Source organism: Gallinula chloropus (genome assembly GCF_964237585.1).
Source record: "Gallinula chloropus genome assembly, chromosome: 6".
Classification (NCBI taxonomy): domain Eukaryota; kingdom Metazoa; phylum Chordata; class Aves; order Gruiformes; family Rallidae; genus Gallinula; species Gallinula chloropus.
Window position 1 is genome coordinate 19,768,304 of NC_140091.1, and position 27,721 is coordinate 19,796,024.

At 46.7% G+C, this 27,721-nt stretch overlaps 1 protein-coding gene across 2 annotated transcripts in view; it reads right to left on the reverse strand.

The window, feature by feature from the left end:
- Positions 1-2,085: 2,085 nt before the first annotated feature.
- The window catches only part of ABL2 (ABL proto-oncogene 2, non-receptor tyrosine kinase), a gene marked incomplete at both ends in the record, with an annotated part of 48,409 nt that continues 22,773 nt past the window's right edge, over positions 2,086-27,721 (reverse strand). Inside the window, 11 exons of one of the 2 annotated variants that reach the window (XM_084266113.1) lie at positions 2,086-3,233; positions 3,549-3,782; positions 4,837-5,010; positions 5,933-6,022; positions 10,473-10,625; positions 10,918-11,102; positions 12,293-12,470; positions 14,135-14,219; positions 14,942-15,214; positions 15,930-16,225; positions 17,032-17,202. In XM_084266113.1, coding sequence (XP_084122239.1) covers positions 2,086-3,233; positions 3,549-3,782; positions 4,837-5,010; positions 5,933-6,022; positions 10,473-10,625; positions 10,918-11,102; positions 12,293-12,470; positions 14,135-14,219; positions 14,942-15,214; positions 15,930-16,225; positions 17,032-17,202 — 2,987 coding nt within the window. Of the gene's footprint in view, positions 3,783-4,836; positions 5,011-5,932; positions 6,023-10,472; positions 10,626-10,917; positions 11,103-12,292; positions 12,471-14,134; positions 14,220-14,941; positions 15,215-15,929; positions 16,226-17,031; positions 17,203-27,721 lie in introns of both variants that reach the window. The other variant, XM_084266112.1, reaches the window with a different exon arrangement.

Below are 27,721 nucleotides of genomic sequence, written 5' to 3' on the forward strand. Positions count from 1 at the left end.
AATCATGCAAGTAACAAAGTCAGGGTGGAGGGCTTGCTTGCTTTATTCACTCTTTCACTTGCAGAGACAGTGTAGCTCATGGTCCATCACACACCACATACCGCTCCGCTGGTGTGCGTTCCTGCATGGTGCCACCACTTTGCTTACCACAGACCTGCAACAAAGGTTCTAAAGATTTTTCCCAGCCTCTGTTCCACTCTGCTGCACAGAAAAACCAGGGATACTGACTGAGGCAGCCCAGCCTCCTTCCAAGCTTCTAGAGAAGACACGGAAGCGCCTGCCTTCTCAATTCACAGCCGTGGCCCAGCTCCATTTTAAATGCTCAAACTAAAAGCAGCGCAGTCACACTTTAAAACCAAGTTAAAAAAAAAGCATTTTAGCCAAAAAATAAAAAGATTTAAGGTGCAGAGCAAGCCAGATCCTCCGTCCTCAGCAACAGCGTGCAGGGTAACGTGTGGTCAGAGCCTGCTCTCTTCCTCTCTCAATCCAACAGCCCGGTGAGCTCATCCTCCTCGCCAGTGCGTCTGCAGTTGTGCGTATGAGCCAATGATGGGCTCTGTGAGGCCACAGCAGTCTACAAACAGCACCTGGACCAAGGAAGACAACTTCCACCACACGACTGCTTTCGTTCTGGGATTGTCAGTAGGCACCAGCCATCGGAGACCACCAACCCAGCGGGAGCTCTCCGAGGCTGAGCCGTAACGCTTGTGGTATCTTAGCTAGAGGAGCACCCAGTCTGCACGTGTGTCCCCTGTGCCACAGCGCCAGATTCTGCTCTGGACTTTAAAATATGGGGATAAATAAAACCAGAGATGGCAGTGATCCCCCCATGCCCTGAGCCACCTCGTCACCGTCACATGATGGGGAGCTGAGAGCCTGCGAGACCAGTAAGTGCTACAAGGAATCCTGGGAAGCCAGCGGGGTGAAGTGTTAGTGTTCCGCCAAGAGCAGGGACTTGCCCTGCATCCTGCAGCAGCGAGGGCCCGTGGCAGGCAGGCTGGGCTGTATGTACTGGCTCTCCAGCTGGCCCCACAGCGCTGTGACTGCTAAAGGAATGTGGAGAACAGCCAGGGCTGGCACAGGGGCTGCCTCACCTGCTGTGGGTCCTCAAGGTGATGAAACTGAACTGGGGAGTCAACCTAGTAATGAGTGAAAAACAAGCTAGAGCTTTGAAAAAAAGAAAAAAAAACCCAACCCACCCACCCCAATAACAACACTGGCAAGTTGTGCAAGAGCCTCAAACTACTGACAAAAGACCATCAAGCAGCATCCGTGCAAGAGCACTAGAAATGGGTATCAACCAAGTGAAGGCTGCGTGGTGGGGAAAGGGGTATTCCAGTGGTAAGTCTGCCCAGCATCCCTTACGCTTCCAATACAATGAAGATGAGAACACGTGGTGGATGAGGAGGACAGGAGGGAAAAGGGACAGTTTCATATATTAACTAATTTTGCAGTTCTCGTTACAGCAGCAACAGCGCCGTGGAAGTACGCTATCTGGGCTAGTGCATCCACCTCCAGCAGCTCTGAATACTGTCAGTGCATTAGACCTTTCCCCCAACCGCAGGCGACCTCCCCCTTCAGAGCTACTCCAGCTCAGCCTGCCTGGCAGCGCAGCTGGTACGGACGGAGCCCCATTGCCTCTCCCTTGCCTTGTGAGGAGGCCAAAGCATGTGTTAGTGCAGACAGGATCTGTCCAGCCGAGTGGCCCGCAGCCACCCTGGTACTCCAGCCAGCACACATCAGACCTTACCAGAGTGAGAACCTGCCATCAATTCTCCTGCCTCTCCAAGGGAGGAGCAAGGAGCTGCCTTCCCTTGCCATACCAAGCAGATCATACTAACTAGGTAGGCACGAACACCTGATGTTCTGCCCCTTGCAGGCCTAACCTGCCCTCTCCATCCCCCTTTTTTTTTTTTTGAGATGAACCTGTAAACGTGAGGAGAACTCAGTGATGTGAGGTACTTCACATACTCAAGTATCAGTCTTTCCTTTTGAAAGCATCAGTACAGGAAAAAAGTGTCCCCATTCCCCCACCCCGCTCCCCCCACCCCCGTGTGTGTTTCTCTTACCCCGATTTGACAGTAGCTACCTTTGCACCACATCGCTGATTTCTTGGACACATGACAATAAGTTATTAAGGACGGGGTTTGCCCCGGGGACGCCAGCAGCTGTTGAGGACACCTGCAGTTCCTGCAGGCTGAGTTCCAGTTTGCTCACGGCTTCCCGGAAGGCAAATTTGTTGCGTGTATGGGGGATGCAGTCCACATAGCCTGAGCAGTAATCCAACAGCTGGTGCCCTGTGTCCACCAGCTGGCTGTTTGGTGTCGGCTCGGCGATGGCACTCGAGAGAAGATCTGCGCACTCCAGCAGCGCTTCCTTGCTGATTTTGTCTGCAGAGATTTTCTCAGCTGCCTGTTTGGTCTTTCTTAGTGCTACTTTTGCACCGGCCGTGCCGTTGGCCATTTTCACTGGGGAAGTGGAAGATGATGACAGAGGCACTTGAGGTGGAGGCATCACAGGCCTCCCAGATTTTCCACCAACAGGTGCTGCTGCTGCCGCCGCCTTCTTACTCCCTTCGCCTGATTCCAGTCCGTGCTGCGCTCCCGCCACGGTGCTCAGCTCTTCTGCTGCTTCTGGGCAGGCAGCTGGCTGCTGTAGAAGCCTCATCACTGGTGGTGGAGGTGGAGCACACTTTGGTTTTACCCGTCTGGGCCGGTCCCTGTCGCAGGAAGAAGTGACCTGATGCTCAGATAAGAGCTTAAATTTATTACCCTGAGAGTCTGTGCCAATGAGCTGCACGTCTGCTGGAGTGTGTTTTAGAGTGGGTGAGATTAGGACTGGCACTTTGTGGTTGTGAGTGGTTGGAAGTATTGCTGCAGCCTTTACTGGAGATGACCACCCCGGTCTCTCGCCATCCTCAAGGGCCCCTTGCCGTGGGACACTGTTTTTTTCTTTGCCCTTAGGAGCTGCTGCGAGCCCTGGACCCTCCTTCTCTTCTGATCCGGAGGGGGTTCGGAAAGGGAGTGCTGCTGCACCCCTCGGCAAGAGTTTTGCTTTTGGTCTCTCTCTGGTCAGAGCAGGGCCTTCTTCAAACCTTTTGGGAAGCAGGTCATTGGCCCTCCCCGTGCTCTCATCAGGCTGAGAGGAGGTGGACACTGTCCGTTCCAGCTGGATTTTTGATCTCTGGGAATTTCTGGGAAGGGTCATTGCCATCCTATCCTGCTCTGGAAGCCCTGAGGACATGGAAGATGTAGAGTTTGACCTTGGAAAAGGCTTTGAAGCTTCTTCATTGCCAGTGGGTTTTCCCGCTCGTAAACCCAGTGTCTTTTTAATCAAGCGTGGCGTAAAGAAACCAGTGATGCCCGACCACCCACCACTGGTGCTTACGCCCCCACCGCTGCTGGTACCAGTGCCATCGTCGTTGTAGAAGGTCCTCTGCACAAAGCCCCCACCATAGCCCTTGGGTGGCGCCAGGCTTGCGTCCTGCTGCGTGGGAGCAAAAGAGAACCCATCCACATGCTGCAAGGAAGCAACAGACGAAAAGTTACCCGTCAGCTCGTATTTCTTATGAGGCTGATTTTCCATCTCCCGGAAGGAACTGCTGCGCTTGGGAGGCGTGGGAGCGTTCCTCTTCTTCATAAAGGAGCTGAAGAAGCCACCTTTTCTGTCCCTGGTGAAAGTGGTCTCTTTGGCATCCTCCAACAGGCTGCTGGGCGACTTGTCCCTCTGCTTGCGAGGCAGGGCAGGAGACCCACTCGGTGGCTGTGTGCTTCTGATAAAACCTAAAGGGAAGAAACAAGCCTGAATCCAGGAATCAATTTCCACTTCCACCTCCCGACCCTGCAGTGGGTGTGTCCAGCTGCCCAGGCTCTACAGAGGTAAGACTGAGACACGAAGTGAGCACTTCTATTTTCCTGAGGCTGTTGTGTTAACTATGTTTTATTACTTTTTTTCCACTTCTGCACGTGTAACTTCTCTGTTGTCTGTACTGAGGAGGCCACTTAGGAGATTGTTCAGGAAAAATTGAGGTTGTTTTCCCCACCCCTTAGTTTATTAGTCCTTTCCTATAGCTTTCTTCCTCCTTTCCCAAATACCACAAGTATAAAAGAAAATCTCGTTGCATTGTCAACTTGAGTTTTGAAGCTGTCATTTAAAAACCCACAGTGAGATTTACAGATTCACAGGATTGTAGGGGTTGGAGGGGAGCTCCAGAGATCATCGAGTCCAACCCCCCCCGCCAAAGCAGGGTCCCTAGGACAGGTTGCACAGGGGGCGTCCAGATGGGGCTGGAATATCTCCAGAGAATGAGACTCCACACCCCGCTGGGCAGCCTGTCCCAGGCCTCCCTCACCCTCACCAGGAAGAAGTTCTTCCTGTATTGACGCAGAACTTCCTGTGCTCCAGCTTGAGGCCATCGCCCCTTGTCCTGTCCCCACAGACACTGAGAAGAGGCTGGCCATATCCCCCTGTGTCCCACCCTTCAGCTATGGGTAAACACTGATCAGATCCCCTCTCAGTCATCTTTTCTCCAGGCTGAACAGCCCCAGCTCACTCAGCCTTTCCTCACAAGGGAGATGCTTCAGGCCCTTAATCACCTTCGTAGCCTCTGTTGGACTCTTTCCAAGGGAAAAAAAGAACTACTAGAAGAAATACTAGAAGAACACTGAACAAGCTGCAGCACTGGAAATAACCAGGCTGCTGAGGTGGCCAGCAGCCCCAGCAAAGTGCCTTCTTGTGTCACACTGATCTATTTACTGTTTCTCTGGCAATTTACACCAGCAGCAAACCTGTCCCAGAACCCATGGCCTCACCATGCCCCCATCCCAGTGCCCATACCTGGTGCTGAGCTGGAGGCCGAGTGCTCCGCGGTATCTTGTGTTCCTTCAATGTTCTCCTTGTTCTCTGCCTGTTTCTTCAGTGTTCTAGTCTTGGAGGGAAGCATGGGCAACCGGGGCAAGTAAGGGACTATGGATGAGGAGGAGGCTGTTCTTCCAAGCTCCTCTGCTACCTCTGTAAGGAGGAATGAACAAACCAACCAAAATTAAAAAAAAAAGGGAATAGTTGGAACTAAGACCAGCAGGGGAGGAGAAAAAGAAAATCTGGGTCTTTACAGCAAACCCAGGCTAGCAAGAAGAGGTACATGACTGAGAGGTGTATGGTTTATGGGTTTAGTTTTTGCTCAAGTCCAGAGGTATTCAGGGTATGAAAGGTGTTTTTCATAATGCTTTCAAACTCATTTACATCTTTATAAATTCAGCAAAACAACTCCAAAACAGTGGTAGGATCTGGTACCAATCTAGCTCTCTGCTGGGTCAAGGATTACTCAAAGAGATAAAGCTGGCACTAAATGCAGCTGCCTCTTGTTTTTAATTAAAGTGCTTCCTCGTTGGCACTCTTGGATTCCCCAAAAGTTGTATCCTCTCTGGAGCTGGATCTAAGGTGCTTGTCTTGAGGCAATGTGCTGCATTTCCCTACCAGTAACGAAGCCTACAAGTTTCCTTCCCAACACCAACACAAGGTATGTAACTGAGAATGAAAAACCTCACAACCTACTGTCCAGACCCAGGCTGGCATCTGTGTGGGTCACTCAAAGTGCCTGCTGGGGATTTTCCCTGGCAGAATTCCATCTGGTGTTTTTTCTGTGGTAGGAAAGTGGATGGGTCAGCTTCACATTTGATGTTAAAATGTTGATGATGCTGATCACATCTATGATATCTTGGTTCTCAAATGAATTACTGTAGTGTCCCCTGCCTTGGTCTGTGTCTCAGTTTATTTAGTAGCTGGGCACCAATTCAGAGTGTGTATTTGCAGGCTGAGGGTTCAGAAATTAAGCAAGAGACAAAGCCCCTCTCAGCCTCCCCAGCCTGGTGATGAGCGCTCTAGGGGGATAAACTCCAGTGCTGTTTGAGAAGTAAACAAGAGGGACACTCACCCTCGGAGATGCTCGAGTCATGGAACATAGTTTCAAAGGCCTGGTGGGTCTCAGCAAAGGACGGTCGGTCTGGTGGGTTCCACTTCCAACCTACAGTGTGAGAAACCAGGGTAAGTCTCAAGGCCTGAAACAGGTAGGAGATTTTTTTTTTTAATCATCATCATTATCATTACTGTTATTATTACTATTATTATGTCTAAGGAGATAGAAAATACGTAAGCTTTCTCAACTGTGGTCAGACTCTGATCGCCTATAAATAAACAGGGTGAGGTTAGACATTAGGAAGGAGTTATTCACTATGAGGGTGGTGAGGCCCTGGCACAGGGTGCCCAGAGAGGCTGTGGGAGCCCTATCCCTGGAGGTGTTCAAGGCCAGGGTGGATGGGGCTTTGGCCAACCTGGGCAGGGGGTTGGGACTAGATGGGCTTTGAAGTCTCTTCCAATAAAAAGCGTTCTGTGATTCTATGATTCCCAGATAGTAATTCACAGCAGCAGTCACTGACCCTACCCTATCCTAACAAACAGATTTTGAGAGGAAGGAATCAATTCTAAAAATCCCAGCTCTCTCACAGCTCCACAGATTTTTCTGATCCCCTCTTCCTGATTTTTTTTCAGCAAAGAATTCCATGTTTGATACTCTGTTTGGACGGAACTCATCAAATTCAGTCACAGTGATCTCTGCCTGCAAAGCTCCAGGCAACATTTTGCTTACATGAAATCCAGGCAAAGCCTTTCGAAAGGAGGATGTGTGCACCCTGGGGGGAAGGAGGAAGAGAGTGTATTGACCCAAGAAGGAGCTTGGACAGGTATGAAACAGTATCATGACAAAGAGTGTAATTTCTGTAGTTAGAAATCTGCACTAGGGCCACATATTCTGGAAGCACTATTGGCTGTTCATATCACCACAAGGTCTAGAAACCAGCTGGGGTTCTGCTCATACTGGGCTGCACTGGAATCACATGAATTTCCTGCTTTTGGGCTTTGGTCAGCTTCCTGAAGGGTTTCTGGAGCAACATATCATAGAACCCCCGAGTGGTTTGGGTGGGAAGGTACTTCAAAGCACCTCCAGAGCCACCCTGAGAGCCATGGGCAAGGACATTCCCACCAGCCCAGGGTGCCTAAAGCCCCATCCAACCCAGCCTTGAACCCTGACACGGATCCAGGCGCAGCCCCAGCTTCTCTGGACACCCTGTGCCAGGGCCTCCCCCATCCCCAGGAAAGATTTCTGCCTCCCAGCCCCTCTCCAGCTGCCCTCCTGCAGCAGAAGGCCGTTCCCCTGGGCCTGGCCCTCCCTGCCCTTGGCACCAGCCCCTCTCCAGCTTTCCCAGAGTCCCTTTAGGGACTGCAAGGAGCTCTAAGGTCTCCCCTGGAGCCTTCTCTTCTCCAGGCTGAACCACCCCAACTCTCAGCCTGTGTCCCCATAGAAGAGGTGCTTCAGCCCTTAGATCGTCTTCATGGCCTCCTGGGACCTGCTCCAATAGCTCAATGTCTGTCTTGAACTTTTCATTCCTCAGCTTCTTTCTGTTATAACTGCAGTTCACCCTGACTTTCTCAGACATGCCAGGGATCGCTGGAGACAGGCTGCAGAATGTCCCCTTGAGGCCTGGTTTGTCTATCTTGTATGCTGAAGGCCACACAGAATCACTAGGTTGGAAAAGACCTTCAAGGATCATCAAGTCCAACCATTCCCATCCTAAGATAAACCATATCCCTAAGTACCTCATCTACCCTTTTTTTGAACACATCCAGGGATGGTGACTCAACCCCCTCTGGGCAGCCTGTTCCAGGCCCTCACAACTCTTTCAGTAAAATTTTTTTTTCTAATGTCCAATCTGTCCCTGCCCTGGCACAGCTTCATGCCATTTCCCCTTGTCCCATCTCCTGTCACCTGGCTGAAGAGACCATCGCCCACCTCTCTACAACTTCCCTTCAGGTAGTTGTAGGTGGTGATAAGGGCTCCCCTCAGCCTCCTCTTCTCCAAGCTAAACAGTCCCAGCTCCCTCAGCCACTCCTCAGAAGATTTGCACTCCAGCCCCTTCCCCAGCCTGGCTGCCCTTCTCTGCACTTGCTCCAGGACCTCGATGTCCTTCTTATGGTGAGGAGCCCAGAACTGGACCCAGCACTCGAGGTGTGGCCTCACCAATGCCGAGTACAGGGGCACAATTACTTCCCCAGATCTAGTGGCCACACTGTTTTTGACACAAGCCAGGATGCCATTGGCCTTCCTGGCTGCTTGGGCACACTGCTGGCTGATATTCAGCCTGCAGTCAACCAATACCCCAGGTCTTCTCTGCCTGACAGCTCTCCAGCCAGTCTCCCCCAAGCCTGTAGCGCTGCTTGGGGTTGTTATGTCCCATGTGCAGCACTGTACACTTGGCCTTGTTAAACTTCATCCCATTGGTCTCAGCCCATGTGTCCAGTCTGTTCAGATCCCTCTGAAGAGCCTCCCTACCCTCAGGCAGATCAACACTTCCTCCTAGTTTAGTCTCATCTGCAAACTTACTGAGGGAGCATTCAATCCCTTCAGCCAGGTCATTGATAAAGATGTTGAACAAGATTGGACCCAGGACTGAGCCCTGGGGGACGCCACTCGTGACCGGCCTCCAGCTGGATTTGGTTCCATTCACCCTTTGGGCCCGGCCATCCAGCCAGTTTTTAACCCAGCAGAGGGTCCACCTGTCCAGGCCAGTGGCAGCCAGTTTCTCAGTCAGAATGCTGTGAGATACCGTGTTGAAGGCTTTACTGAAGTCCAGGTAGACACATCCACAGCGGGTCACCTTGTCATAGAAGGTGATCAGGTTAGTTTGGCAGGATCTACCTTTTGTAAACCCATGTTGACTGGGCCTGATCCCCTGGCCATCACGCATGTGCTGCATGATAGGTCCCAAGACGACCCTCTCCATGATCTTCCCCGGGACCGAGGTCAGACTGACAGGCCTGTAGTTCCCTGGATCCTCCTTCCAACCCTTCTCATATATGGGTGTCACATCTGTCAGCCTCCAGTCGAGTGGAACTTCCCCAGTCTGCCAGGATTGCTGATAGATGATGGAAAGGGGTCTGGCAAGCACATCTGACAGCTCTCTCAGCACCCTCAGGTGGATCCCATCTGGCCTCATTGACTGGTGGGTATCTAACTGACCAAGTAGGTCACTAATCATTTCCTCCTGAACCATGGGAGCTTTGTTATTCTTCCCCTCCCTGTCAGCCAGTTCCTGAGGATGAGTACTCAGGGAGTTTCCAACTTTACTATTAAAGACTGAGGTAAAGAAGGAATTAAGGACCTCAGCCTTGTCCTCATCCCTTGTGACTAATGTTCCCTCTGCATCCAATAAGGGCTGGAGATTCTCCTTGCCCCTCCTTTCATTGTTAATATACCTATAGAAGGACTTTGTATTCTCTTTTACAGAACTGGCCAGTCTGAATTCAGCTTTAGTCCTTCTGACTTTCTCCCTACATGATCTCATTAAATTCCTATAGTCGTCCCAAGACACCTGCCCCTTCTTCCAAAGCTCATATTGCCCCCTCTTTTCCCAAATATCTTCCTGGATCTCTCTCCTCAGCCAAGCTGCCTTCCTTCCTCACCAGCTCCTCTTCCAACAGACTGGGACAGCCTGTTCTTGTGCCGCCAAGATTTCCTTCTTGAGGAGCAACAAACCCTCTTGGGACTCCTTTGCCCTCAAGGGCTGCCTGCCATGGAATCTTATCAAGCAGCTTTCTGAACAGTCCAAAGTCAGCCCTACGGAAGTCCAAGGTGCTTGTTCTGCTGTCTCCCTTTCTTACTTCCCCCAGTACTAACAATTCCATCAGCTCATGATCACTACGCCCCAGGCGTCCTCCAACCCTCACATCCCCCACTAGGCCTTCTCTGTTGACAAACAACAACTCCAGCAGGGACAGACTGCTTGAGTTAGCACCAAGGAGTCTCTTCCCACCCTGGTCATAGTGACAGGGTCTCTGCTCAGAGCTGCTGACCTTACACAACAGCATGGCCTGGTTTGCTCCCTAGGACCTTCAGCTTTTTATCAAACATATTCCCTGCTCTTGCAGGACTGAAGGAGCTTGCCCTGGAAGCTCCTGTTGCTCTCTTCCCACAGCACACCGTATCTTTTGGTCTTTTATTAGTAGATTTTCAGTTGGTTATGGAGCATTAGGAAGCTTTTCATGGCCAGTATTGAGTAGCATGCTTGGAGGATGAATTTTGTGCAACCTCACCAATCTCATCTCTTGTCTCATGTGTTTGCAGGGAACTAAATATCCTCCTACTTTGGTGATTCCATAGTAAGAGTGTCCTACTGACAAAATACCAGTAATATTAGCTACAATGTGCTATCTGGCTGTACTCGGAGATGACAGTTTTTGAAAGTAAATTCCTGTTCCCTAGAGACCAGGCTCATTTTGCATCAGTAACTGGGCACATCTCAGGTGAGGGGCCCTTTTCCACATCAGTTAGCAAAATGCAAAAAGCAAGGACTTCAGAGTTAACAACGGTTTTCTTCCACCCTTCCCAGACTTTGTCCCCCAAACTGGAAGCAGATACTCACATGCCCTCATCAGTTCGTAAACCTTTGGCGGGCACCCCTCCGGCTGTTCCATCCGATAGCCCTTTTCCAGCAGATCGTACACCTGAGAGAGGTCAATCCCGGGGTAGGGTGACATCCCATAGGTAGCAATTTCCCATAACAGCACCCCAAATGCTGCAAAAGGAAGAAAACAAAATTGCTGGTCATATGTTTGCTCATGACGTTGTGGCCCTTACTGCAGCTTGCAGCAGCATCATTTTCTTGCAGATATTTCAGGCCAGTCTAGCTGAAGACATTACGTGCTAAAACTGTTACCAATTCACGAAGCTGGGGCCTGGCATGTGACCATCTCCTCCCTGAATGTTTCTGCCCAGGCCAGAAAGCAAGTTCCTGTATATGCTGACAGAGCAAAATTAAATGGAAAAAACCCCCACCCCCACAACCCACTGAAATTGAGTTTTCTTACCCCACACGTCTGATTTGATTGAAAAGGTGTTGTAGGCCAGGCTCTCAGGAGCCGTCCATTTGATGGGGAACTTGGCTCCAGCATGAGCTGTGTAGGTGTCTCCAGTCATAAGTCGACTTAAGCCAAAGTCAGCCACCTTCACCACGTGATTTTCTCCTACTAAGCAGTTCCGTGCTGCCAGGTCCCTGTGCGAAGGACAAAAATCCACACTCCTTTACTGGAGCAAGAGCAGAGCTTTGGAATGTAGTGATGCGGTTGCACAGTCTGTCGCTCTCTTCTCATTCAGGAAGCTCCCTCTCTCTATGCAGCAATGTGAGCTTTGCTCTGAACAGTGTCAGAAACGGAGTGGACTTATTCTTACGACCCAGTAAGTAAGTCAGGATTAGGGATCATTCTTTAAATACTATTAAATTTCCAGTAGTGACAGCTGTTATGATGAGATGTTTGTTTCCTGAGAACAGGATGAGGTCAGCAGCTGATCACACACTGGTAAAAGTTTTATGGCACAGGTTTATCTGACTGGATTAAAACAGGTCTTGGGGTTGACAATGTCTTGCTCAAAAGGGGTATGTCAGACTAGGCCAAGTGCCATGGTTTCGCCCCAGCCGGGAGCTGAGCACCACACAGTTGCTCTCTCTGTCAGGGGAGAGGGCGAGTGAAAAGAAAACCAAAGGCAAACCTCTTGGGTTGGGATAAGGGCCGTTTACTGGGAGAGCAGAGAGGGAGAGAGAACAGTAACAGGGCTTTACAGCAAAATACACAGAACTGGTGATACACGATGCAATGTCTCACTGAACCCTATGGCTCAGAGCCATCCCAAAGCCAGACGGTCCCCAAACTGCACATCCTGGAGCTGTGTGCTCCTTCCCAGCAGCCCCCCTTACGCTGAGCATGACATCATTGGCATGGAATAACCCCTTTGGCCAGTCTGGGTCATCACCTGTCCTGGCCGTGTCCCCCCTGCTTTCTGGGTGCCCCCCCACTTCTCCTCAGCAGGGCAGTATGAACAACTGAAAAGTCTTTGACTGCTGGGCAACAACTAAAATCTCCCATGGGTTATCAGCACTGCTCTCATCCCAGCTCCCAAACACCACATTCCACTGGCTGCTAGAAAGAAAATTAACTCTATCTGAGCTGAAACCAGCACACCACCAACTTTTACAGCTGTCAGGCAGTCGTGTACAAGAATTTAAGTCTGCTATGGAAATCACAGGGTGAAGGTATTGCAAGACCGTATTGTAAACAGCCGATGCATAATCCAGAGTGAAACATAACTCTGGGAGAAACCTCCCCAAAAAAGAAGGAGTGCCCCTGAGCTGCCATGCTGGTGGCATTTCAATCTCAAACTGAATCAGCTCAATGTGACTTTACCCACCTGTGAATGAAGTTCTTCTTCTCCAGGTACTCCATAGCAGAAGAGATCTGAGTGGCCATGTAGAGTAGGACAACAGCACTCACTTCCTCACGGTTGCATTCCCGTAAATAGTCTAGCAGGTTCCCATAGGGCATATATTCTGTCACAATGTAAAAGGGTGGCTCCAGGGTACATACACCTAGCAGTGAGGAGAAAGGAGCAGGTGAGTCAAGCTTCCCTTTCTTCCCTAGCTTACTGCTATTCCTGATTTAATAACCTTTCATTGCATTTTGTAGTGATGAGTGTTTGTCTGAAAAGTGAAGGTTTCCATCTACCAGACCCAAACCAACTTACAATTCAGTGCTTCTGTCCATCTACTTTATGGAGAGAAATATGTCTATCACAGCACTACTATTCCCATGTAATACACAAGAAGGGGTAGGTCTGTTCTTTGGAGGGTTACAGAACAAAACAGGAATTATTTTGAACACATATGACATGCTTTTCTTCCCCTCTCTTTCTTCATAAAACTCAAAGCAGGTACCTGTCAAATAGCAAGATTTCCAGACTGAAGCATCACTACAGAGTAAAGTGAAGCCCTCCCATTTGTGCTTGCTGGGTAAGGCATGAGCATGGTGGGACCTGCTCCTAAACCAGCATCCTCACACATTCTTCAGATGACTACTTGCTACAGTCACTGCAATTCTGTACAGAATATGTATTAGAGGAGGAGGAGGGCAACAGGATACTCTTGTCAAACCTCTGTCAACTCCCACTGCAGCCCTGCTGAATGCCTGTTCATACTATTACTCAGAGACAGGAGTAAGACACAGCTCCACTGTGCATCAGAAAGGGCAAAACTGCATCTCTCTGATGAGAAACCTTTATGTCTCTGCACCTGGAACCAGACAGGGCCGGGCAGATGCTTCATCTGTGCCCATTTTTCAAATGGGTACAGGATAGCTGCCATTACTGAAGGTCTTCACATTCTCCACATTCCTCCTTTCATCCTAGGCTTGGCTTGACAGCTTTGCTCCCAAAAGCAGCAAAAGTCCAGAGGCAATTAAACACTAGTAAAGGTTTAGAGCGTCCCCTTAAGAATCTTTGTGCACGTGGAATTAACAGCTATGCAAACTATTTATTAGTGATCATCATGTCAAACAGTTGCCAGTGAGACGCACGGGGCACAGCCAGGCTGTAAAGCCTGCAGATTTCTTCCATTCACGTGCTGTTTGATCTGACTTGCATCTCCACTGCCTTGATCTCATGTACTTATTTGGTGATATTACAGGGTCCTGTACAGCAGCAGCAATCTGGTCGTCTTCTGCTTAATTCTAACTATTTTCTGTTTAGCACAGCTTTTTCTAGAAATGTCTCTGATTTGAGAAATATGCTGTTTGTTGTGCCTCCAATCTATATGTTTTTTTTTCTTTTACTTTGAATTTTCTTATGATTTTGTTCTGCTCTATTAGAAAAATAAGTCATGAAAAATAATGTTTTAAATCTGATTTAACAGAGCAGAAAAGGAATCTGACCTTGATAACGGAACCCTGGAGCATGTCTAAGGCCAAGGGTACAAACTAACATGAGACTGATGTTGCAAACTTTTATATAATGCACAGTTGTGCCTCAACAGCAAAGTTGTCTGCTGATGTAAGTGACTGTATTTGATGTTTTATTTAAAATGAGTGTCTCTCAGCTCTGGCACTAAATCAAGGAGTAAGCTGTCAAAAATACCACCCCCTAACCTGACCCGATTCAAAAAGTTACATAAATGCAGAAAATCTGCCACTGCTTTTAAGCAAAGATTTCCTTTTGGTGAAAACTCAAGTAAGAAAAGAAAGAGCAAGTAATTTTACTAACCTAACAACTGCACTAGATTTGGGTGCTTGATCTCCTTCATCACAGCAGCTTCTTTCAAGAACTCTTCTACCTCCATGGTATCCTCCTAGATAAAGAGAGGCAAAAGAAGGGAACATTTATCTTCATGACCAAGGTCTGCTTAACACCACGTACCTGAGCCAAATATAAACAATGACATCCAAAGCCAAATGTAACACCCCTGAGAAGCTGCCTGGCAGGATGGCCACATGAGAGATCTGCAGCGCCCAGGAAGAGCTAGGCTTTCTTGTTTGGTAGCTACCAAGCTACCTTGCTGGTGAGGGCAAGACTCTCAGGATCACTGACTTAGTTCCCCTGCCTAGCTGTAAAAATTGGGCTCGAAAGCTCCCTTACTGAGGGGTGCACAGAACTGTAGCTGTTAAAACAGACAGGTGGCTTTGGGAAGGAAGATAAATAGAGAAGCTCATTTTTCCAGGAACAGGGGAGAGGTGGTAGAACGTATTTCCAACACCTTTGATTTATTAAAGCTTCCACAGCTCTTCTGAGGGAAGGGAAGCGAATGTGGCAACTGTTTCTACGGACCTGACTTGAACATTCCCACAGGATCTTGCTGGTCCAAAATTCCACATTGTTGCCACATGCCCTGGGGCAAGCTTGGAACGCTAACTTTTTTTTGTAAAGCTACTCTCAAGCGTGGTTTTTATGCAGTTCAACACACTCCATGTTCTGATACTCGTTATTAGGAGAGATAACTGAGAACATTACGATTTCCTTACCCTATCATAAAGGGTGACCCAATGAACAACGTGTAACAATCTGAAAACTCACCTTTAATGTTTTCACAGCAACGGTGAGATTGTATTTCTTCCAGACACCGACGTACACCTCGCCGTACTGCCCTCCCCCGAGTTTGTGCTTCATGGTGATATCAGTCCGCTCCATCTCCCACTTGTCATGGATGGGGGACACTCCGTAGACAGTGGGCTTATTGCACTTGGGTGCTGGGTAATGCAAAGTTGTCACCAGTCCATCTGCTACTGTTGAGTGATGGTGCACCAACTCTGCTAGTGTGCTGAAACGGCTTTCTGCTGTCACGTAGACCTGTTAGGAACAAATCAGGAATCTCCTTAAATGAAGGCAACTGGAAGCTGTCAGTAACACTGGAAAACAGGTACAGTAAAAACATTTGAGGGGGTTTATTAAAGAAAAAGAGGGATCCAAACCTTAGATTATTTGTTCTCATGTCATTGGGCAAATGAATATTAATCAGTGGGATTTTTACCAGTGGAAGGCAGCCAGATATAAGCTATCATTTGAGAGCAGTGCTGTCACCTGCCTTGTGCTTTACAGGACTAGAAACTGGAATTCTTGTAGCCAAGTGCAAGGCCAGTTTCTGCAGCTCTCAACACACTGTACAGCTATTTGAACAGGGTTTCAAAACGCTGATCCAAACTGCTGACTTAGCAAAACTCTGCTTGTTCTAAGTGGGTTAATGGAAAGATACCACATCAAACCACAGCAGCTTTGTCCCCTTGCTGCTTTCAGCCAGGGCAGGTACACTCTGCACTTTCTGCCAAAGCGTGTTCAGTGAGTTACCACCAAACTCTTGGCATACACATTCTTTTTTTTTATATTAATAATGTATATATAGAATTAATTCTATTAAATAAATTATATCATTAATTTATATTAACCAGTGGACCTGTTTTCTCTCACATACACCCCTCTCTCAACAGTTTGCAATGTGAGATTCTGTACCACCTCTTAATTAATAATCCTTATTTCCTTTCCCACAGCAACATCCAGAGACCCTTACCTTTCCATCCGAGGTGGTATTGATCCTGTAGTGGTAAACACGTCCCTCGTACCTGAGCGAGATGGATAGCTGCCCCGGGCTGCTCTCGCTTTCACGCACCAGGAAGCTGCCGTTGATGAGACTGCTCAAGAGATACTCCGCTGCACTGCGTGACACTGGCCCATGGTACCATGAATGTTTTTCCAGGCTGTTCACTGGTGTGATGTAGTTGCTTGGTACCCAGCCCTGCCCGTTCTTCGAACGTACCTCACTCCATTCGCCATTCTGGTTGTAACCCAAGACTCGCAACTTTTCACCTGTGGTCAGAAAAGAAAAAGAACAAAACACAAAACCCCCAAAATAAGCAGAGTACAATCTATTTGGTCTCATTAAGGGAGACACTCGTAATCAGGTAACTAAGCCTGGGTTTGCAGTTTAATGATAAAAATCTACTGCAGTGATCCTGTAACTAAACTGCTGTATAGAAAGTATTTACGAAGTAAAGTTTCAGACAGAATTCCTAGGGTCCTGTTCCCTTATTTACTGCAGTGTGATTGACTAACTCAAAAAGCTGTAGTGTGGCTTTTTAGACCAGAAAAACTATTTTTTTTTCTTGAAGGGATGAGGCTTGTCTCCTCCATGAAGCCCAAAATGCCGTGTGATGTAAATCAGTTCTGCAGCAGATCATGTTCCTGCACATATACAGGACTGAAGCAGAAAATCTGCGTGTGATTCTGAACTCCTGGTTTTGCCCCAGTTGAAACTGATGAACCCTGTTACCATCGATAATGTAACTGTTTTCCTCTGCTCCTCTCTAAAATAGGTGTCTCAACAAGCTGGTGAACTAGGGAGCCTCTAAGAGGAACAACTTTGGCTGGGCTCGACTGTCCCGCAGCATTACACAAAGCTGTCCCTGCACTAGGGAACTGCCCGGCAGGTGTCCCTCCCGCACAAGCAAGAGAGAGACACCGGCTGCTTATTAGCATCGCTCCAGGGCATTCTCTTCTCCAACTGCACTGGCTCCTAATCCTATCCAGGGACGGAGTCTGTTCTCTTCTCTGCTTTGCGTTGCTAGGTTTTCAGCCGAGTAGCTGTTCGGCGACTCAGCGCCTTACCGCCTTACCTTTGGTGATGCTGAGCGTGTTGTCACCGCTTGCTACAAAATCGTAAAGTGCAACAAAAAGATTGGGATCGCTCTCGGTGGCTCCAAGCAGGTTCTCCTTGGAGCTCCATCTGATGGCTTCATTCAGTGCCTGGGGTTCGACATCGCAACCATAGGGGCGGTGCAGGGCCTCTGGGGAAAGAAGGTAAGGGAAAAGACTTTAGTGTACAATTGTAAAGAGACCAAAACCCGGAGCAAAGCTCCAACTGCACAATATGCCCTTAATGGAAAGGGTACACCACGTCTGCACATCTTAGATCAGCGGTTTTCAATCCCCACTGTGCTGACTCTTCGTCCTACAGATTGCTTCTAACAGGCTGGAAAGGGTGACTGCCTGTGTACCGAATACAAATGTTATATATGTTGCTTGCTATTTAAAATTTATTACACGTACTTCTCTTTAGAGGCACCTGTTCGACTGTATTTGGGCATTCATAGATAAAAAACAGGTAGGGAATTAAAAGTCCTTTGCTTGAGTGTGAAGCAGTGAAGGAAACCTTTCAACGCCAAGATGTGGCGGGTTATGTCTTCATGTGTCTGTGGCTGAAGTAGCCAGCCTGGATCTGACACCGACACTACAAACGCAAGTAAGAGAGACTGAATTACAACACAAATGAGATCTACAGGTTGGGACAGTCACTGATTCAGCATTAGGAGGAATGATGGTGACTTGTAACACGTTACAAGACTGTAAATAAGAGGTGGGAAACTGTCAGGGACAGAAAGGAGCAAGGGTGATGTCAGGTGTTTGGCAGCAGTATTTCTGAATGCCCAGGCAGTTCAGCTTTGCTCTTTCCAAGGACAGCTGGTACAAACTTGATAGTACAAGGGAGTGGGGAGAAGAATCAGGCTTGGTTTATAAACAGAAATTCCCACAGTTTCTGTGATAATAAAAACCAATCTAAATACACAGGGGGGTGGTGGTGGCGTAAAGAGCTGTAATAAGAAGCAAAGCTGTGAACACTTCATGGCAGTGCTACGCCAGGACCACCCTTGGCTTTCTAACACATAGATGGATTTTCCAGAAGCACGTAGCAGAATAGATTTCAGTATTAAGAGTAAGAGCCATGATGTGGTTTCATGCACGTGGGCTGCTCAAGGGGGCAAAAAACTATGAAGGTTTAAAGATACAAGACCTAAGTTCCTGTCCTGACATATTACTTCCAAATTCTCTTGTTGAACTTGGAGAATTTCACTGTAAAAGGAAGTGAGTAAAAACACCAAACAAAAAAGAAAAAACCCTCCTCTTTAAAAAGCTGGGTGGTTTCTTCACGTCACAGTCACTGCTCTGGCCCAGTTCTCCAGGGCTGCAGAGTCAGGTTCAGGCTGTTCCTAGGCAGATGCCTGCCACAGAACGTGTGTATGTAACACCCCCTCTCCCCGCACTCCCCTGAGATTTACATCCGTGAGTGAGAGCCAGTCTATACGGCACAAAGAGAACAAAGAGCCCAAATGCAATATAGGACAGGAAAACTGGGATGTCAGTGAGACACCAAGCAGAAAGAGGCCTGTGCCAAGCACCAGGCAAACACAGGTCAAATCCACGTCACAGGACAGAGCTCCAGCCTGGAAAACCAGGACAGAGGGGAGTTCCTATCATCTACCTGCAATTTTTTGACTGTATTGTAGGTACATGGGAAAGTAAATGTTTTGTTTTGTTTTTAAACCCATAGCTGAGTGGCTTTTAATTGTATTTCTGGCCATCAGTTGGAGTTATACGCTTGTGTAACCTGCTTGTCGTGCAGCTCTTCCCAAGCCTTGCCCAAGTAGCACCCTCGCAAGGGGCAGAAGTGACTGGAGACTAAGGTACCAAAATGTTGCCTCTTCGATTTCACTATCTGCAAATATAATATTTACACACGCTTCTTGTTCCTAACCATCAACTGCAATTAGTTTTACAATATACTAACCAATCAAACTGGGTGCTGTTATGGAAAAGAGAGGCAATCCACATGTTCGCTCAGCGACCAGCATCACAGCATGGCTGCCAACATCCCATTTTAAGTTTTTAGAGCTGGGTCTGTACATACACATGCAGTTGTTAAGCATCAAGAAAGACCACGAGTTCCTAAATCCAGCTCTCTTTATAGAGCAAAGATACCTATTTAATTAAACAATACATTCTTTATGCTCCTACAGCACCTTGAGTTACAGAGTGTTTCAGTGCCTTAAGCCAAGCCCCCCAGCAAATGTGCCATACAAGAAATCTGACTTGCGCATCTCCACTAAGGACCAAAGGCAAGAGCAGGCAGTGTTTCCAAAGAACATCTGACCTTTCAGCTCCAAAACACTTCAGTGCTGTTCAAATAGGTTCTTATTTTCAATTAGGTATCTGTCAAAACATGAAAGGCCTTAAGTAATAGAGATACGCATGCATTCTAAATCAAAGCATACTTAAAGTTTCTTTTTCAACCCCTACTTAACAGTCAGCACAGAGTTAATAAGCATCTACCCCTGCAAGCCTCAATCAGTCCGGTATCAGCTCAGCACTGGAGCTGCTGCAGCAAATCCTGTGGCCAGCTAAGCCTGCCCACACCGAGCCCCACAGCGGGCACTTAAACCCAGGCAAAGCCAGTTGAAATGCCACCTGCTGTGTAGCGCTGAGCGGCTCTGCCCACATGAAAACCATTTGTGGTGCCGGGCTGGCCCAGAGAGGATTCAAAGCAGATGTGCCAGCCTCCCAGACATTCCCGAGGAAGTGGTAGTAGTCCCACATGTTCTTAACACCCACTTTAAGTACAAAAAAAAGCCAGCAGAAGGTAATGTTTGATGAGGAGGTTCAATCACTTAGCTACAGTGCTTACCTAAAAAAAAAAATAAATCACATCACCTAAAAGCCAAATGCTTTTAAGAGTTTGTGTCTCACTAACTTCCTTCACTTTCATCTTTTAGAGTGACTTGGATGCTTGAATTAACTGCAAAGGTTACCCAGTATCCACAGAAGGGGTGTTTACCTGGATATAAAGTAACCTATTTCAGATTATTTTTACATAACAGCCTTTGCTGCTCAATACGGTGTGGGAACTATACCATCCAACACATAAGCATAGGAAAGGTCAGTGAAACATAGTAGTTGCATAAACCTCCTTAAGGAAAATAAGATAACCAAAGCATATTGCAATTGATACCCCTCCAACTGAGTCCACCAGCTCTATTCACACCAAGCACGAGGAAATGAGCTGGGAAGTTCTGTTTTATATTGGCTCCTTTCAAAGGCTAACCATAAATCATCATAACCACTTTCATTTCCTATACAATGGAAAACTTACATCATCGTTTAGTGTAGGAGTAATACACAATCACCTGAAGAGATTACGCTTCATCCATCTCCTTCCTTTTCTTTATTCCCACAATACAACTTGCTTCTCTCCGGATATGAATGCTTTCCCTATTCAGCCAACATGTAAGGGGTGTTTTGTCCCCCACCCTGCGCTACCAACACAACAATTACCACCCTCTTCGTCCCAAGAGCCCAAGGTGGTATACATTAAATCTTAAATTTCAGAATCACATCAAGTGCTGGAGTGGTCTCTGTTTCTGAAATACTGTGTAACCACTCGTAAAAACAAAGCATTTCAGTAATCCTAAAACCCGGATAAAAGCAGGCGGTCTCAGTCCTGTCCATGGCTCCATGGCTCATACTACAGGATAGCCTGAGACTTGGAAGCACCCACACCCTCCCTGAAGCAGTCACAGAAACACAGGTGAGGAACAGCACAGCATTACAACCCTGAACATCATACCTGTGAAACTCAACACGCCAGGCTCGGAGGTTTCCTCACCAAGGCAGCAGAGCAGCTTGCCCTCTTTGCCATAGCTGCTAGTCTGGAAGAGGACTGTTCCCACAATCATGCTGTACTCCACAGAGAGCAGAAGATGCTGTTTGACTGGAGAAGTCCTGGACTGCCACTGCCAGCACAATGGCCACCACGTGCGGACGATGACTGCTCGCAAGGGCGGCAGCCAATGGACAAGTAAGCGCTGCCGAGCAGGCAAAGGAGAAACTGGGAAAATCAAGCTGTGGATTAATGTGGTTGTTAGCTGGAAGTGAGGGTGGAGCTTCCAGGGAATGCTGAACAAACAGAGGATGTGGGGACTGGACTGCAAGTTGAAACAGTTTTGAGATGAGCTGTGAAGACAGAGATTTGTTCCACTAGGAGTTAAGCAACAAAGTGTTTGGGAAGAAAACAAAAGAGTTTCCTTGGAGAAATGCTTTCGCACAAATTACAAAACAGATCACCCATTAAGGGGACCGCCCAGATTGACTCATTTTTCCACTCCACATACCACTGCTGAAGCACTATTTACATAAATCAACAGGAAACGATCTTAGTGAAAATGCATGTCTAAGATGTACAAGCACTGAGCGAGTCAACACTCTTGGGTGCTCCAGGATTTCAGAAAGAAACAGAACTCAAGGGCAGTACAGTGTGTCCTGTCAGATCTGCTCATCTGCTGATTTAGTATGACTCGGGACATCTCCCTGAAAAGGCACCATCAAATTACCTCTCAAAACCCCATCACATTTGTTGGATGAACTCTTTAAAATCCTTAGTTTTCTAGCAAATGCTGCAAGGTTTGTAGCATGACAGGCTCCTCTCCTAACCCATGGATGAGGAAGGGTTAAAGAACAAGCCATCACTCAGCAGTCTCACACCTGGGAGGGTGGTGGGCCTCACAGGGGTATAAAAAGGCAGCAGGGAACGGGAACCAAGTGGTTTGACCTTTCTTTTGTAGGGGGAGAGGAGCTCTTACAGCTCAGCAAGAGAAAAAGAAATCCAGCAGCATTTCTGTAATTCCATCATTTTGTGAGAGAGGCAGCTGCACCACATGATGAGGACTCCAATCAGGCCAAAGGTAAGAAATGAACAGTCTGGCTTATTCCAAATGTTTGTATTTTGTAAGGCTGTGGAAAAACACTGTGTAAAACTGTAGGTGTCTCATAGTTACAAGGAGTTGGTTTTCCCTATGTAGTCTGTGACATTAGTTATTTCTCCTGCCACCATCACCTAATGTATATGGAAAACATAACCAGACAAAGACAATACCTTGGGATACCTACACCCCTTTTCCTCCTCCAAAGCCAAGCTCAATGACTCCTGCAGCACACTCTCCAGTAGTTAGAGACTGAGATGCCTTTACCAAGAGCTCCTAGGCTTTACTTCCTTAGCTTTGTTTTTGCCTCTTGCAGTTAATTGTTGTCTCCCTTATTTGCTCTAATTACTCTTAATTACACTCACATTTGTACTACTATTAGCTCAGAATTTGCAGGGAAAGGCAGCACAGTCTCAGAAATGTGTGGATGAGCTTTATGACAAACACTTTCCAGGTGGGTCTGAAATGGTACCAGGAAATGTCAATTTACATACGGATTTGTGGCTAAATTAGTCTTAGCTGTAACAGTTTTTAACCTGAAGTGAAACAACAAAGGTACTTCTTAGTTAAAATACAACAGATGAGTGTTTGGGACAAAGAAGGCTTAGCAGAATGGTAGGTTGGATTAATAATGGAGCTTGTAAATAAATCTATGGACTCAATCAGCATCAGTCTCGGTCAGTCAGCTCACCTGCTAGGGAGCTGAGCTCCTCTTGGGAGTCTGGCTGTGGCCAGTGCTGCCTTTCTGGGCAAGTGATGTTTCGGCCCTAAGTTCCCTGTAACAGGGCAATTCTGTGCCTGCACCCTTCCAGGCCCCCACGCCTGAGGGGGGGAAGGACGTGGGGTTTCCCTGCACAGTGTGTAGCTGTTTGTAATATCCTGCACTCAAGCAGAATACAATCAGGCCTCTTTCTACTTTGCAGCTGAGCATTATTTCTCTTAGAACTGATTTTCCTAGATAGCTGTTTCATGCTGTAGGCCCATAGCCTTAGCATCTGCACCCAGCCCATCTGCATCCTGTTCCCATTCCCTTCACAGTAAATGCACAATATAAAAATCTCAGTTCCGGTGTGCTCAACTTCCTCAGTGGAAGAGTCCACCTTTCAGGCACGGCAGCTCTTCCCAGCTCTTTGCACTATTCCCTGTGGTGCCCTTCAGAATTGTTTCCTGAGAGTTACCCTTCCTGTACAACTTAAACCATCCATTTAGAAGCATGTCTCTAGTTCTTCCAATGGTGGGAAAAAGGTTGAATAGCAGGAAATCTTGCTGACTTTGCTACTTTGAAATGTACAGTTCAGGGAGCCTCTAAAAAATTCACTACACTCTGAATTTCTGAACCAAGTGTCAGTGTCCCTTAATCAGACAGAAGAATGCATAGGTAGAAATAGAGCTCTCAAAAGGATTTGGTGGTGTTGGCAGCAGGCCCAAGCCACTGGCTTGTCAATGGAAGGGGGAGAGACACAGGAAGGGCTATAGGGTAAAGTCTGGTTACTGCATAGTCTCAGTCTGGTATCTTAGAGTTTCACATCAAAATCCATCAGGGGGGTGTGTGTATATATACATAGACACACAGAAAGTTCTGGCTCCTCGCATGCCTGTGTCCCACAAAGGGACACCTGAATACAAGGCCACCAAGATCCCAACATATGCCACATCTTTCACTTAATTTTCAAACAAAATACTAATAGAAATATCCACGATGCTATTTTACACACTGACTCATTATATGTGCTTGCTTTTAAGACTACCAAATAGTAGGCATTGGTCAACTTAAGAGCAGAGAAAGCAGACCATCAAGTAACTAAAGACTGCTAGTCTAATTGGTATTTTCTCCTGCCTCTTCAAAACATACATCACTAAACTTCAAGATCTTTAACCAGCTTGTTAGTGGGAGGATTTCTGCCTTAATGAATACAAGGAAACGAAATTGATAACACAGCAGCAAGTGGGCTTCCTATTTTGCTGACACGATTGGAACAGTATCAAGTTCTACAGGAGCTTTGTTTCTGAAGCCAAGTCACTTCCTACTATCCAAAAATACTCTGGGCAAACTACATAGTAAAAAGCAAACCGATGCTGAACAGGCCAAGTTCCTGCTGTCTAATAATGTGGTAGCATAGAAGTAGACCTATGAACTTTCTTTACCCTGTAACAAACTATAGGTCTTGCCTAAATGGACCACCTAGCCTTTCTGCTGACATACATGTGGCCAGGAAAAACACCAGCTTAAAGGGGTTCAGACAGCTCACATATGGCTTTGGTAAAATGCAGGCAACCTAACTAAATGCTATTCCTAGGTGTTCCACTCCTGTGAGCAACCAGACTCTTAATAAGGTGGTTTGCTTGAGCTAAGCACAGATCCATAGTTAGTCTTTGGGCCTCCCACAGAGGAGTGTGAGGTTTAAGTACTGTAAACAACCCACTGAATAAAGCCAAGAAACACAGCTCCAAGCCAAGAACTTGGGCAGGGTAAGGAATAGGTTTCTATTTATGGTACAGGGCTGAGAGAGACAGAATGGGAGGAGACTTCAGAGTCTGGGACAAAAACTGCATCATGAAGAGCTCACATCACTTAAATGCTGGTAGCAATGTCTTACCTCAGTTATCAAAATATATCTGAAATCAAAAAGGGTAAGAAAAGGGATCTTTGGTACTGGAGATAAATACATGGAGAAACCTAAAAGTTCAGTTTGCAGCACACTTCCTAAATGCAGATTTCTTTGGGCAGGTACTCCCCTACACTTATTTCACAGGTAAAGTGGTAGGTCTTCACCTAGACATGCTTTTTGGGAAGCCTGATGTACAAATCCAAGGGAAGAAAAGGTTTGGGGGTTTGGTGTCAATGAATTTTAAGCAGTAGGAGAGACAGATTGATCTTGGGTAGTACAAAGAATTCAAGACATCGTTGGTGTACCAGAACATAAGAGGTTAGCTACCTTAAGATTTAAACAAACTGATGTGGGCAGAAAGAACTGTCTCCTGTTTCACTGCTTCAAATGAATCCCTTCCTCTGTTAGGAATGCTATCAAACTTTCAGAGGTGTCCCTCAGCCTTGCTCAGATGTCAGTAACACACAGGCATACCATTTCTCCCAATAGCAACCTAATGCATCCCTTTCCTATTTTTTCTCCACTTTTCTGGTAAAGAAGCTTTTTTTTGGTACAGAACCTAGAATGAAATAAACCAAGCTTAAGGTCCCATGTATTCATTTGAAAGATCTTAATTCATTCAATGGAAGATGCATAAATATCTTCATGGATCAACAGCTGTCTGGGCTGTAAGTGACCAAATCTACTGAAGCATTTGGTAGCACTGCTGTTTTAAGAGAGAATTCAAAGTAGATGAAGATTTCATCATCTTCAGCACAAACACTGCTAATTCAACAGACTGGCTCTCAGCACCTTTAAGATTTTCTGTCTTCACAGAACTCTGGCAGGAATGTGACTCTGGGATAAATGCAGCTAGCAAAATAATGCAGGTTTTTAGATGCATTTAAAAAACACTTTAGAGCGAGGAGCTCTTGTGAGCACAAGAGCAACGAACCTAACAGTTTTTAAAGGGTACAACAGATGTTTCTTGTCAGAGGAACTGGGAATGCTCAGAAGCACCAGAATCCACTCAATGTACCAATCTGACTTCTTTGAACATGCCTTTTGATGAGGAACCAAACCCCAGCAGCACAACATATAGTAAGAAAATCACTTCCCTGAATTGATTTTTTTTTAAAAATGCAATTAAAGTGATTTTTAAAAAGAGGATTTTACAGCAAAAATCTACAAACATAACCTGTCTGCAAAAGCCTGCATACTTCATCAAAGCATTTGTAACTGTAATTACTAAGGGTTTGTTCAGTTTCTCTAAAGCTAGTCAGCTTTGCTGGTATCTAGAAACAAGCAGAGACCACAACTTCAGATGCTCTGTACATACCTCTTTCCATCAAGTACTGAGGTGATGAATTCCAATCTTTGTTCCTCTGAAACCTGCTTATAGTGGACAGTAAGGACTCCCACAGTAATGCTTTTAGGGAAAGGAGTGCTATGAAGGAATACCTGGATTTCAAAGGTAAACTGGAAAACTGCATACATGTAGATCAATGACATTCTTCCTCTGTCATGGTAAATTCCAGTAAACCTCCACAGAATGAAGGGTAAGCAGGATTAGGTCACCCAGTCCTTCTCCAGGAAAGGTGGGATGGCCAAACATTATGACAGTTTACAGCAAGTCATTTAGCTTTTTTTAATCAGCACAGTGGGAGAGAAGTTGCTTAATGTGGATTACACTTCAACAGAATTCCCGAGGAGTCATAATACTGGCCAGATCAAGGTGAAGATATTATCTACTTCTAAGCAAATCAAACTAATAGCTACTTACTTACACGGAGTTAAGACAAACATTTGCAGTAAAGGCTCTTCTGCAAAAAGCATACTTGAAAAATCACAGCTCAACCAACCCCTAAGCAAGCCAGAAATATCTACACTGACAAAGTCTAGCTGGAGAGAGGTTTATTTTGCAGATTTTAAGCACTGACTGATCAAGCCTTTGAGTTAACATGACACAGATGCCCATGCTGCTTTTCAAGTGACATAATTACATCTTATTAGAAGTCCTACAGCATTAAGTACTCTCCTTAGGCTCAGCACCTGGAACAATGACCGCATTAAACTGCTTCTCAGCTGGCTCTTTGAAACTTATTTTTAGCCTTCCTAGTTAGAGCGAAAACTTGGAAGGAGCGGGTAGAGCCTCACTGACTTGTGATCTCAGGAGTGAAAGAAAGCATCCATCTAACAACCCAAGTTCGAGCTGATGTCACAACTTGAGGTCCACATAATTATTTTCACAAGTGCCCTGAACAGGCAGCACTGCTTACCTTTCAGAGGATATTCGGAGAGCAGAGCTCCCCAGGTGAGCTGATACAGCTTCTGTCTCCAGTACATGAGTTTAATGGTTTTAATGCAATCCTGAAATGCTTGTTAGCACAGATGCGACTCCTCAGTTCCATCCACCCACACTGAATATGCAGCAACTGCCAAAGCTATGCAGTACTCCCGTTTTAAAAAAAAATTCTAGCTAAAAGTAAATCACAAAACTATCAGACTCATTTGTCACCAACCAGTATGCTGTTCAAGCCATTGTCCACAGTCATTTTCTTCTCCTGAATAAAGAAGGATTCTCCTTTTCAAAACATTTACTTCATCTGAAATGCTCCTGGGAACTTGCCTCCTTTGAAATATATTTGTCTTAGAAGACAAACCAGCACTTCCTTTCCTCCAAGAAAAGCTGATCTTTTGCATGAATACTTGCCCAAAAATTGCATGCTGCCTTGTTAACTTCTGAACCAGGGAAAAGTCTTATTATGGATGCTTGTCAGGAGATCCTCAGTCTGGCATTCAGCTGAGCCCTGCCTGAGGGAGGTTTAGTTCTCCCAACTGATTCACTACTTTTTTTTTGGGGTGGTGCAGGGGGCACTGTGAACACAAAGTTAAGTCAGGGAAACACATCCATCTCAGGGGAACTCAGTCAGCTGTGATGCCGCTTTCTGTTGGTGAAACCCAGCCATTCTTATTGGGCTCCCCGACCAGACAAGGGACTCCATTCACCAGCGCTGTTTCCAACAGCTGCTCAACAACCAGGGTAACACAAACCCCAGCCTTGGCAGCAGGAAGTTTCCTAGCTCAACCCTGGCAGCTTTGCAGTTCCAGGCTGCATCACAACATTTGCTGTTTCCCATCTACTAACAGCAGCATCCAGCCCTCATGTCCGAGGCCGGTATTCGGAC